Source organism: Callorhinus ursinus, unplaced genomic scaffold (assembly GCF_003265705.2).
Source record: "Callorhinus ursinus isolate GAN/ISIS: 27379988/994484 unplaced genomic scaffold, GSC_fseal_2.0 scaffold25, whole genome shotgun sequence".
In the NCBI taxonomy this organism is placed as follows: domain Eukaryota; kingdom Metazoa; phylum Chordata; class Mammalia; order Carnivora; family Otariidae; genus Callorhinus; species Callorhinus ursinus.
This window is the reverse complement of record NW_027397087.1, coordinates 32,229,985-32,243,685: the sequence shown is the minus strand read 5'-3', so window position 1 is coordinate 32,243,685 and position 13,701 is coordinate 32,229,985. Positions and strand designations below refer to the sequence as shown.

At 42.2% G+C, this 13,701-nt stretch overlaps 1 protein-coding gene across 9 annotated transcripts in view; it reads right to left on the bottom strand.

Annotated features, from left to right (window-relative positions):
- IQCH (IQ motif containing H) overlaps window positions 1-13,701 on the bottom strand; it is a 218,485-nt gene that overhangs the window by 6,523 nt on the left and 198,261 nt on the right. For 6 of the 9 annotated variants that reach the window (XM_025884587.2, XM_073877245.1, XM_073877246.1 and 3 more), the window contains 2 exons: window positions 10,830-10,952; window positions 4,560-4,621 (listed from right to left, as the gene is read on the bottom strand). In XM_025884587.2, coding sequence (XP_025740372.1) covers window positions 4,560-4,621; window positions 10,830-10,952 — 185 coding nt within the window. The remainder of the gene's footprint in view (window positions 1-4,559; window positions 4,622-10,829; window positions 10,953-13,701) is intronic. The other 3 variants (XM_073877244.1, XM_073877248.1, XM_073877251.1) reach the window with 1 other exon arrangement.

Here is a 13,701-nt window from a genome sequence, read left to right as displayed (position 1 = left end):
TCTTATTTTGTGAACTTTCTGTATCAAAGGGAAAAAAATGGATTAAATGAATGGATTGATTTTTAAGAATTGTTCTGTCTTGAGGGTATGAAACTAAAGAGCTGGCTCTTAAGGTAACTGCAAAGAACTTTGGGTTACTTCCTTCCCTGTTGTTGCCTGTAAAATAAGTCATTTTGGAGTGTAAGGCTTAAATCCTTTTGGAATGGCTGCCTTCCAGCCTGATTAGGTTTTCCCATAGGTCAGGCTGGGAGCAGAAAGCTTCCCAGGCCCCAGGCAGGAGACTGTTTGTCCTGCCACCGGCAGTGTGACTTTGGGGAGAAAGCTACTTAAACTCTCTGGGTTCTTCATTATTTTTTTTTCTGAAATGAAGGGATTGGATTGGATTAGTGCTTCCAAACTTTTGGAGTTACAGTCCCCAGTCCAAGAACTGCCCACCCTTACTTCTCATAGTTACTGAACATTAGTATCTTTTGCCTCTTTTAAGAGAATAATAGCCAAAGGCAACTTAAGAGTCAATAATTTTTAAAAGTGATTTGTACTTTATTGCCACATAGTCAATATGTCAGTATGTATTAGACCCTGGTGCTTTTTTTTTTTTGGTTCTTAAAGATTTTATTTATTTATTTATTTATTTGACAGAGAGAGCCAGAGAGTACAAGCAGGGGGAGTGGCAAAGGGAGAAGGAGAAGCAGGCTCCCAGCTGAGCAGGGAGCCCAATGTGGGGCTTAATCCCAGGACCCTGGGATCAGACCTGAGCCGGAGATAGTAGCTTAACCAACTGAGCCACCCAGGTGCCCTAGACCCTGGTGCTTCTTAAAACAGCAGATTCCTAGGGTCTACCTTAGATCAACAAAATCAGATTCTTTGGGTTTGGGATCCAGGAATGTATAGTTTCACTGAAATCCTCAGTTGATTCATGTGTGTGGTGTGGTGTGTGTGTGTGTGTGTGTGTGTGTGTGTGTGTGATTGAGGCCCATACTTAAAATTAGTGTGTTTATGTGTGTGTGTATGATCCTGGGTCCACACATGGATTCATGCCCCGCTTGTCATCTCTCCTTAGCTTCCTGGGGTCCATGGTCCCCAGGTTGTGAACCAAGAGGCTGGATGGACTCTAAGTCCTCTTCCCTATTAATTCATTTCTAGAATTTCCTTCATTTTTCCTTCCTTGAAATTTTTTCCTGAATTCTGCTAGTCCCAGAAATATGCCAGTATAAATGGAGTCAGTATGAAGTTATCCTGGCAAAGCCAAACCACAGAATTCTGGTCTGTAAGGTCATCCCTCTTGGAGCCCTCCCCTTTCCTGAAGAGGTAGCTAACATCTTCACCTGATGTGAACTGATTGTAACAAAGCCAAACAAAGCGCAGCCAGCTCATGAAAAGCCTCTCCTTAAAGCTCCAGAGAAAACCAACACAAACAACACAAAGAAAAGTTTGTATTAGCTCATCTTTTCTCTTTCAATATGAATTCTAGCAAACAAAGACTCTTTCTGGTCATTGTCTATTAAATCATCTGTTCTGAACCTCTATGTCCACGTGTTAGTGCAACTCCTGATGTACTAACTGTAATTCCACCCGTTACTCACATAGTCAAGAAAGTACAGCTGCATGCAAGTAAGAATTTTGGGGATAATCCTGAATCCTACCTAATACTCAGAAGAAGTAAATTAATAAAGTTGGTACAAACTTGCACAGGTAGTGATGCATTTCACAGAAGGATGAGAATCTCTTCCATAATAGGCTTCCCTACGTAAGGTAGCCATATGGTATTGGAAAAGCACACTAGATTCAGGGCCCAGAGACACAAGCTACTGTGTGATACTGGTAAACCACATCCCTGCTTGAAGACCCAGTTTCTTTTCTATACCATGAGAGTCTGTTAATCCTCAGGGTCCTTCCTTGCTTCAACAATCTCTGGTTCTGTGGCTGCAGGAAGGGATGAGAAGGATGATATAGGAAATAGTAGACAAGGCTCTAGAGTCTTCAAGAGGCCCATGTCAATCAACAGTGCCCTTTCTGTAGGATACGTGAGTAGCAGTACCATCTAGAAGGTACACCATTAGGAGTATTGCCACCAGCAAAGCTAGCCTGTGGGTCAAGGCATTCCTGCTTGAAATCTCAGGAGCAAGGTTAAGGATGGTTGGGTGAACTCCTCTTTGTCACCAGTCTAATTATTCATTCTGTAGGCTTCAGCATCAAACCAATTTTGCTGCTCCATCAGTTTGATGATTGGGGAGTTCCTTTTTCACATAAGTCTCAGAAGTCTCCTAAATTCCCAGATGCTATCCTCTTGCCTGTCTCCTCTGTGGCCAAGTACCCACTTGGATAAGTCTTCCTGTGGCCCCTACTGTGGGAAATCAGCCTCTGCCCTGGTCACATTATCCCTGTCTCACCTGTCAGTTCTAGGACACAAGTTCTCCTGCGAGTCAGCCTCTGCTGGGTTCTGCCTCAAGCCGACAGTCTCTCTGTCTTCGTGCCATCCCCTTGCCGGCCTGGGTCTGTAAAAGCAGCCTCCTATTTGAGCTCCTATAGTTGTGCTCCCCACAACTAACTCTGTGGATATCCTTTCACTCTTTGTAATTGACCTTTCCTGATGCTGTGAACTGGTTGCTCCTTGGGATGATCTCCTGGCACCTGACCTCCCTGGGTAGGTGGTTCCCTGGCTGCTCTTGTCCCTTCACCTGAAGGGTCCTGTCCGTCCCAGCCTCACTCCAAGCACATGAGGGGTTGTGTCTTTCCAGTCCTGGCCCACTTGTTCTTTGCAGTTTACCCTTCATGCCAGCCAGTACTGGTAAGGTAGGGTTCATGTTTCTGTGTTCTCATTTCTAGTTCTTGTACTTCACCCATCTGTCTGAATTCCTGGGCTTAGACATGTACTGGGACCTGGAACTTTACCTGCTTAATTAAACTCATAATTCTGGAAAATACAAAGTTCTTATCCCCCAGCTTGCCAACTTTAAATCCACTGACTGCTTGGTTCTCCCAGTCTTGGTAACTGCCTGGTGGCCTGTGTCCTGCCACAGCCCTGGGCATGTTAACTCATTTACTAATTTACTGAGTGTCCACCCACCCCCACATCAGCTTCATGAGAGCAGGGACTTGTCTTTTGGTTCAGTGCTATATGCCTAACACTTAGAACTGTGCCTGGCACATTGATAAAACGCTTGTGAATTTTCTGATGGGGTAGGGCAGGGAGGGAGTTGAGGGATAGAACATCACTGGGAAGCAAAGGGCAGCTCATTCCCTGCACATGCACAGAGGTGTCTCCGACTTTATTCTCCTCCTCAATGTGAATATCCAGGCAGAGAAGATGAATGTGTACTTGGGGTGTTCTGTCTCATTCCTGTTGCTCTCCTGGCAGTGTAAAAAAAGAGTGGGGAAGAGAGCCTAAAATAAACAGTGAAGGGACTCTTCTGACCTGACCCAGCAAATTTTACATGTTTATGGGGCCTTGAGGAAAGGGGTAACTGGAGGGGATGACTCAGCCAGCCAGCTCTCCACCCAAGTGAAGAGAGGCATTTAAGACTGTAAACACTAGATTAAAGTGTTAGCCTAACATTCCAGCTACAAAGGGGGAAGAAACCAAAACAAACCAAAACATTTGCATGCGTTCAAAGGGATTGATGAGGCACTGATGATGGCCTGTTGTAACGGACAGTGCTGTGGTAGAACAAAGGACGGCACTTTGGAAAGGGGAGTTGAGACCTGTCCTGTGCCTATCTTTGCCCATTTCAGTGTGCAGCTCTTGGGACCAGTTTCTAGGGGACTGAGCACCTAGGGGGAACTGAGGCTGCTCAGGACATTGATGCTTAGTAGAGGAATTGGCTCTTATTTGGTGTTTCATGAGACCAGATCTTAGTGTGTACAATCCTTTCAATATGAGGCCACAATGTCTACACTACTGTAGAAGTCAGAAGGAAGAGAGATACAGGGCAGAAACGGTTTCCCAGTAAGTTAAGATAATTTAAAGATGTCAAACGGCCATATTCCAAGATATGAAATAAGATTATGTCTCTAAAGTATGAATCCTAGATCAGAAGACAAATTTGCTAGCTCTCCAGATTATGCTGGGGGGAAATTTGCAGGAAACAGGAAACAGAGCAGCCTCCTGAGTGCTGCTAGCAGGACTCTTCTTAGCATACATGTGTCAGGGCTGAAATTGGAGCTGAGGAGGAGCTGTGGACCCTGCCTTGTCAAGGCAGCCAACTCACCAGAGCACTTTTCTAAGCATGCCAGAATGACAACTGCCCTTCTACAATATGGATGTTGGAGCTGGTTCCTCCTCAGTCAGATTTATTGTGCCTTGTATGTGTATGTGTTTGGGTGTAATATGTTGTTGGAACTAGCCTCTTTCCCATCAATTTTGGATAATTAATCAGTTGTATTTATGAACTCCCACTGACACATAAAGTCATTTTGTGAAATACTTAAAGATCTAAATAAAACAAGATAGACTTCCAATAAATCAGCATGCTGATTAAAATGCATGAGAAGCATTCTTATTGGTTGTTATAGTCTATTTTTGTAGCTTATTGCATCTCATAGACGCACTTCATACTCACAACATTCCCAACTTGTCTCTTTTCAGGTGTTCATATAATATAAAAATAGTTCCTTGTCTGTCCTAGAAAATTTGAATGGGGAGTAAAGAAATAGCATATTATTTTAGAAGCAAAGAAAACATACTGCACTAAGACCACTAAGACTGACTGGAATTAAAATCCAGAGCTACCTTCAAATATTATGAAAAGCACATTTGGAAAAAGCTGTCTCCAGAATGTGGAGTAGATATGTTCTGGGACCTTATTGTTGCTGTTGTTAATTGAGATACAATTTATATATAACATTGTGTAAGTTTAAGGTATACAAAGATACCTCGATAAGACACATTTATATATTGTGATATAATTACCACTGTAGCCTTAGCTAACATTTCTGTCACGTTCTATAATTATCATTTCTTTTTTGTGGTGAGGACATGTAAGATCTAGTCTCTTTGCAGTTTTGAAGTATTTAATACAGTATTGTTGACTATATGACTATGCTGTGCATTAGATCCCCAGAACTTATTTATCAACTAGTTGCAAGTTTGTACCCTTTAACAGTATCTCTGCAATTTCCCCTCTTCCCAGCCTGATAACCGCCATTCATCTCAGTTTCTGAGCTCAGCTTTTTTAGTTCCAAATATAAGTGATATCATACACTGTCTTTGTTTGGCTTATCTCATTTAGCGTAATGCCCTCAAGGTCCACCCATGTTGTTGCAAATGGCAGGATTTCCTTCATTCTCATGACTGAATGATATTCCATCATATATATATATATATATATATATATATATATATATATATATATCACATTTTCCTTATCCATTCATCCATCAGTGGACACTTAGGCTATTTCCATGGCTTGGCTATTGTGAATAATGCTGCAATGAACATGGGGGTACAGATATCTCTTTGAGATACTGATTTGGTTTCCTACAGATATATGCCCAGATGTGGAAGTGCTGGATCATATGGTGGTTGTAGTTGCAATTTTTTGAGGGACCCCTACACTGTTTTCCACAGGAGCTGAGCCAATTTGTATTCCCACCAACATTCCCAAGGGTTCCCTTTTCTCCATATCTGCACCAAAACTTGTTATCTCTTGTCTAGGCCAGTGTTTTTTTGAAATACGATCCTCAGAACACCTGCATCAGAATCATCGAGTGTGGTTGTTAAAAAGGCATTTTCATAGGCATCATCCAAACTCAAGATCTTTGGGAGAGAATCTGCTTTTTAGCTCACTTCCGGGGTGATTCTCCTGCAAATCAAAATCTGAAAACCACTCTTCTGAGAGCAATGGGTAAAAATACAGAGGGAAGCAATTTGTTGTGTGGAAAATAATTTGTATTTCAATGGAAAACTGTATGTGGTCTATGGCACACCCTATTGCCTTGATTCTATGGGAGATATTTACAACTCTAAGTCCTAAGTGACTGAGAGACAAATTCTCTCCAGTCTGGGAAAGATTCAGTTGATTTTCCTCATCTGCTCCCCTTGTGAAAAAAACCAGTTTTCTCTCCATTTGCATATCCATTTCAGTATTCCTGACGTATAAAGGTGTCTGGGTTTTTTGGATTCTTTTTTATACTGGTTATAACATCTGTCTAATTTCTCTGTTTAGTAAAATATCATGTTTTTATTTTTGCATCTGTATGAGAGGCATGATTTTATCTTTTTTTGAAAACTATTCTTTAGTTTTTTCCAAGTAAATAAAAAGTTAACACTGGAGTTGTCCAGTAGTGGAAATGACTGCCCTATGAAGTCATGAACTCCTCATCATGGGAAGTCCAAAAAAGAACTATTTTTGATATTTGATAAAAGAAATTACATGCCAGAATTAAGACTGCTTATTGACTCCTCATTTTGTCAGGAAACATGGGCATTAGGACAGGCATTGGATTAGAACAGTGGCTCTCAATGCTGGCTGCACATTAGAAGCATCTCTGAGTGCTTTAAAAAATATAATGCCTGAGCCCTACCTCCAGAAATACTAGAGTGGGCTTGAAGTACAGTGTCATGCTGAGCCATATTTGAGCCTGAGGCAAAGGAAAAATTAGTATGTTTTAATTTAAAATTATAATATTTTGTTGGCCATGGATTTTTTTGCATCAATTTTGGTTTTTCAAATAATACATTACAATATTTTTATCTTTATTACAGAGAATTTTTTGTGCTCCCTTAAATTCTGTGCTCTGAGTACGGGCCTCACTTGCCTCATCCTAACCCCGGGCCCGCTTGGTCATCTGTACTTCTTAAAGCTCCTCACTCGGGTCAGTCTAATGGGCAGCCAGAGTTGAGAACCACTGACTAGATGATCTGTAAGGTATCCTGCATCCGTTTCTGTGCTGCCCAATATGGTAGCCACTAGCCACATGGGGCTACTGAGAACTTGAAATATGAGTAGTCCAAATTGAGATGTGCTGTAGCTTCCAAAGGCTGGGTATAAAAAATGTAAAATATGTCATTAATAACTTTTATACTGATTACACGTTGAAATAATTTTCTGTTTGGGGAGCATCCTTTTCTTGATTTCTGAATCAATCAGGTAGGCTAGGTGATGCTACAATAATTTAAAAAAACCAACTCAGTTCTTAGTTGTTTATAACAACAAATATGTGATTCTTGCTTGTACCCCATTTCCTACATGAGCTGGCATGGGTCTCTGGTCACTGTTGGTACACCCAGGGACCCAGACAAAGGGAGCTCTGTCTCAGTGTGCTTCCATGATTTCTAAAGCAGGAAAAAGGACATGACGACTCATGAAGTGGCTCTTGCAGGCTTCTGCATAGAAAGGACATGTATCACTTCTGCTCATAGTTCACAGGCCCAAGTAAGTTACATGGCCATACTTGACTTCAGGGAGAGCGCTGAGGGAGTATAAGCCTGGTATGTGCCTAGAAGGAGGAGAATCAGAACATTTGTGAAAAGTCCTAATGACCGCCACTGTGGCAGTACCCTGGCCTGAGGAAATGATCACTGGTGGTTGTGGAGCTATTTAGGACCATGGCACACTGCCTATGTGTGTGTGAGACCAGCCCTGCCCCACACTGTTGCAGGCAGTAAACATGACACTTTTCTCCATATGGCTTTTCATTACAACTTCATTTCATTAGGAAATCAGTGGGGGTATTCTGTCGCATTACAGAAATACCAAGAACGAGACCCACCAAATTGCTTACAAACTCTGGAATGCTTCCTTCCAATATTCAGCAAGGAAAATACACTTGTGAGGTGATCTTATTTCCCTTTTTTCCCCTTCAGAGTTTGGACAAGAAACATTGGAAATTCTGTGATCATAATGGCAAGAAAGACATAACTGTCGAGAACAAGGACTTTGGAGGATTCTTTTGGTAATATTGACAATGATGTATTATTAATGTTACTTCTTTTTCTGGAAAGAGCACCCACATTAAATTTGACCAAGAATGGCAGCGGGTAGTGGAGGCTACACTCGTCTTTTTAGACTTAGCATAACTCATGGAAGCAATAATGGTTTAGAGAAGTTAAGTATTAAACACAGCTTTTTTCCCATCTTTTGTAAGGTAGAGAGACTTGGGGGCTACAGAGAAGTTTGTGCTCCTTTAGCTGAAGAATACATAAGGGGTGCCTAGATGGAATATTTATTTGAAATTATTCCCAGTATTCCTGGACTGGATTGGTAATAATATTTTAGAAAATACAAATAGTTCTTAGGGGGAAAAAGATACATAGAGGACACCCTTGGTGTAAGAGAAAGAATCATGTTTGACTTTATGGACTCAAATGTTAGTTCCACAAAGTGCCTGGCTGTGTGATCTTGGGAAAGTGCTGACACTCTTTGAGTGTAATCTGGGAGAAATAATAGCTTCTTACAGAAGAGATGGGAAAGTTGAAGTGGTAATGGAGTTAGTGCTTCGCTTGGTGGCCAGCGCGCAGTGGGTGCTCTGCAAATGCGGATTGATTACCTGTCTCTTCAGGAAAAGGCAGTTAAGAGAGCAAGAGGACAGTTCAGACCAGGAATGGATCCTGGAAAGACGAGAACCTGTTTCAGGAAAACTGGAGCAAGGACATTGTTGGAGAATTTCCAATGACTCCTTTACCTCACCTTAAGAGTTTTAGGACGTCATGTTTTTCATCTCTGACTCTTTTCTCGTACTTTCTTTTTATTGTTTTTTCTTTTTCTTTCTCTTTGTCCCCACCTCCCCCCGTTCGGTGGATTCTTTCTGTGTTTGGATTTTATCCTCTCTCTTTTCTTCTTCATATTGTTCTGTCCCTCCATTGCTCCCAGTCAGTATTTCTCTTTCTTCCCCATTTCTGCTCTCACCCTTTGTGGGGTGTGTAGCACAGGTGACCTAGAGACAGAGCCAGTCATGTTGTGGGTGCCTCTCTGCTCCTTTCTGGCATTCTCCTCACCTTCAGTGGACCCCCTCCCTCTGCACCATCCGCTGTTCCCCTGGGGTCATAGCAGTCTGTTTTTTGTACTAAAATTTTTCTTAGAAATTAATCTGGTCGACTCAGCCACAAAGGTGTAAATAACATATAAAATTTGGTGCTTTATTTTTCCCAGAAATACTAGAAACTTCAATCAAGTAGAAAGCCTTTAGCCAAAGAAATAAATCTCTAATAATAATTTCAGGCAATAGAAAAGTTAGGGAGGATATTTTCTTCTGGGCAGGAGACTTTCCCTGCCAAATATGCCTATTCACAGATCTTGTTCTGCTTTGATATTTTAGAAGAAAATGAAATAAAATAGATTCCGAGAAAGCTAACATTAGATTTAGCCACCTTCTGGCATATGGAAGTGTTTCGGTCTAATCAGTTTGGGGCTAAAAACTATTTAATTCCAAAAGGATTCTGTAGAGCAGATGTAACAATTAATTTCAGGTAAATCAGTTCAATCTGGCTTTTTCATTCTTTCCTATATTTTACCAGTTTTAACATAATTTGTAAGGGAATATGAGCTCCTTTGTATTTGTTTGCAAACAGCATGAATCAATCTAACCCAAGAGCCTTATGCATTCTGGCGGTGCCCTGCAGTGTGGCAGGATTGCCCAGTGGTAGCTGGGCCATTCTATTCACTGTTGGCCTCGTGCCTAAGGTCTACATGCTTTTCAAGAGCCTATAAAAAGAACTGATCCCTAAAAAATTGTATTTGTTCTCAAGTACGAGAAATGAAAATTAATAAATGTAGAACTGAATGTCTGCAAATTAAAACATTTGATCAGTTGGTTGTTGCTCAATTCTGTCATTATCTACAAATCACTTTTAATATGAGAGGTGACTATATTTTAATATGTGTGGTGTCATGTGGAATTGGTCTTCCACAACTAAGAGTGCATGGATCTCTTAGCCTTCCGTGTCAGAGATTTGAAAATCTGAATCAAACTGCAAAATCACAAAACTTCCTCAGAGTAGCAGGAGTCTCTAGGCACAAAATGGAGGTTCTAGTTTAGGTAGGAGATATTACATTCCGTTTGCCCTCATCCAGCTACATTAAGAATGAAGCAGCTGGAAAGGAACCATCAGTATCATTGGCAACAGACCAAAATGGGAACAACTGTTTTTTTGTTTTTGTTTTTAATCAGAACTCCTCCTGGGAAGAAACTACTATATGGAGGTTGAAGGATGCCATGGACTGAATTGAGTGTCCCCTCAGATTCATATGTTGAAGCCCTAACCCCCATGTGACTGTATTGGAAATAGGGCCTTTAAGGAGGTGATTAAGGTTAAGTGAGGTCAAAGGATGGGACCCTGTTCCAATAGACCTGGTGTCCTTATAAGAGAGGTTACAGAGATACCCGAGATCTCTCTCTCTCTCTCCCTCCGCCATGTTGGGGCACAGCAAGAAAGTGGCATCTGCAAGCCAGAAAGAGTACTCTCACCAGGAACCAAATTGGCTGGGTACCTTCTCCTTGGACCTCCCAACCTCCAGAAGGGTGAGAAATAAATTTCTGTTGTTTAAGCCACCCAGTCTGTGGTATTTTGTTATGGCAGCTCAAGCAGACTGAGACAGGATATTCATTGATAAGCAGCTCTGAATGGGGTCAGGGAACTCAGGACATGCTTCAGGATCAAGAGATGGTCCCCCAAATGTCTCCTAAGTCAGGTGAGCTACAGGGCTTTTGCTTTACCAAGGTGGGACCGAGCTAAACTTCCCCAGACCAAGAGCCACCCCCCTGTGGAGTTGCCTCGGGCAGCGCTCAGCCTTCCTCTAAATACAGGTTAAACTAATGTTTCAAAAATATCCGTCTGAAGGGACACTGAATTACTAGCTGCCTGGATCACCCACCAACCATCAGCTGCATACCTCAATGTCATAGCCGATGCCATGGGCCTTACACATCTGGAGGAAAACATAGTGGAAAACCAGCGAGAGATTGTTGTGCTTCAGCTGGGTAGTCATCACTGCATAGCGAATGGTTGCTGATGCCTAGAAAAGACCACAGCTGCATATACGACTCTTTATAAGATATGTAAGTAAGCTCCTAACTTTAGAAAAGTTGTAGGTTAACAGGAAAGCTGTGAAGATAATACAGAGGGTTCCTGTCCCCCTATTAACATTGTGGTACGTTTGTCCCAGGAGGAAACAAATTGCCTCATCACTGTTAACTGAAGTCTGTTCTTCATTTGGATTTCATTAGTTTTTCCTAAATCCCTTTTTCTGTCCCGTGATCCCATCCAGGATACCACATTATATTTAGTTGTCATGTCTCCTTCGGTTCTTTTGGGCTGTGACAACTTCTCAGACTTTCATTGTTTTTGATGATCTTGACAGTTTTGAGGAGTGCAGATCAGGTATTTTGTAGAAGGTCCTCTGTTGGTATTGTCTGATGGTTTTCTCCCAACTAGACTGGTGTAACATGTTTTTTGAGAAAAGGACCACCATAGGATCACTTCGTATCAAGGGTACATGTATCAACATGACTTACCATCGACAATGCCAATTTTGATCTCACCAAGGTCGTCTTTGCCAGGTTTCTCACCGTAAAGTTACTTTTACCTGTTTCTGTACTACATTCTTTGGAAACAAGTCACTAGGGGAGTCTGCCTTCTTGAGAGGACCAATGTTAGAATTTTGATGCCAGTTGCTTTCTTTGCTTGAGAAAGTGCCATTCTGTATCTTGCGTGCCTCTCAGTGGGAGTTATCCCGAAGAGACTGGTTATGTTAGGCCTGAAGTATTTCAATTATAGTATTTCCTAAAAACATTTAAAATTGAGTACATACAAAAGAAAGTATTTGATCCTGGCAATTTTGTAACATGTCCTTTGTGAGATGTGATGTTTGTCTTTGAAAATCAGCTACGTTTATCCTTGGAGAACCAGAAATTTGGAGAACAGCATGTAGGGTTGTGGCCAACCTTAGGGCATAGAAAGTGAAGGTACCTGGCACAGATTTTGAACTTTGGGGGTCCTTGGGTGTGGGGGCAACCAGGTGCTTGCCCTTGTGCAGTGACTTGGAACCGGGGAAGGAAAAGGAGGTGCTGTTGATCCACAGCTGGCTGCAAGGATCATAATGGCCTCACATTGTTGTGAAATGTCAAGGCTTGCCCTCTCTATCTCTGAGATAATGCAAGGAACTGGGGCTGACTGAGTGCACAGCAGATGAACATATTTTCCCTGCCCACATAACACGTAAGCATATACACACTCTTTCTCTCTCTCTTTCTCAGATTTCACATTCATCTTCTGTGACATATTTCCCCACATATATTGTCTTTTCCTTCAACACTTGCAGAAAATACTGCATCTGATGATAATGTTTTCAGTACTATTAAGCCTGTTCTTCCCACTTATAGGCAGAGTCCACGTCTATAAAAATATTAGGCTCCCACAGGCTAATGCATCTTGAGTTGTACATCTCCATTAGTATTGTCCCATTTGTAGTCACTGAACATTTTATTTGTGCCAAAAAAAATCTGGACCTTCACATGCCTCACAACTGTACCTTGTGATCACTCTGACCTATCATGGATTGTTCCCCTGGCTGCTTCCCTGACATGACGGGAGTTCTCTGAAGAAGGCAGGCACTGTTTGGTTTCCAAATCCCCAGGCTGGATGTGATGCCCCACAGAGCAGGCATTCAGTGTTTCCTGAACGAAAGAATGGATGGATGGATGCATGTAGTAAGGTATGTCTATAGCACTTCCCTCTGACTGAAGAGACTCTTCCAGTGTAATTCAGGGGATGTCTAGTCAGTGAGTGCTTTGGGGCAGAAGCAGACCCTAGGGAATGACAGGAAATCCCCGGACAATGGTAGCTCAGGGGTTCCAGGCCTGGCCCCCGGTAGGCTATCTTTTGGAAGACAGTGTAGCTCTGGTGGACATGGTAGAGTTATTAGTGGGGTAATAAGAACCAGCTAAGAGAGGTGCTGGCTCAGCTGTTCAGTCAGTCTGGAGGAGCGTGACCTCCAGGCCTGCGCACCCTCTCATGGCAGGCTGCGCCATGTTCCTGCCTTCACAATGAAGGCCCAGAAACCTGAGCTTTTGCATATGGAAGAGAACTGTAAATACTCTGGAATTCCATTGTGGTTACTGAGCATGTAATTGCGTGGTGATTACCATGAATTCACAAGATAGTTCCAAGGTTATTTTTGTCTTTTAAACTTGTCTTATGCTGCCATAGGATATAAACCAGCAAGCCCAAGACTAGGCCCCAGTCAGCAAGGAAGAGAGGTAGGCAGGCCTCTGGCAGCAGGAGCCCGTTCATTGCTGTGTATCTTGGCTCCAAGCTCACTGTCTAGCATTGCTGGACAACAAGTAAGGAGAGGCTATCCTGAGGTTTCTTCTTCTCTACAGAGACAAACTGCAGTTCCCCCTTCTCCCAGACCTAGGATTAAGATTCATAAAGAGTCTGAAAGAAAAGCCAGGATATTTGCTCTATGTCTCCAAGCTGTGTCTTTTCCATCACCATTGCCATCCTACTCCAGAGCTTTATGGCCTGGACAGCTGCTTCTCCTTCCTACTTGGGAGGTGGGAATGCAAGGAGAATTCTGTGGTGAAAAAGTTATATGGAGTCAGAAAGACTGAAGTTCAAAACCCGACTGACCTTGAATGTGTCATTTAACTGCTCTGACTTTTGGTGATTAAATAAGCACCTAGCACAGCACCTGGCACCTGATGAATGGTAGCTATAAATATTGTTGCTCTTTCTTTGAAAGCGTCTACAGGGCTCGGAGCATT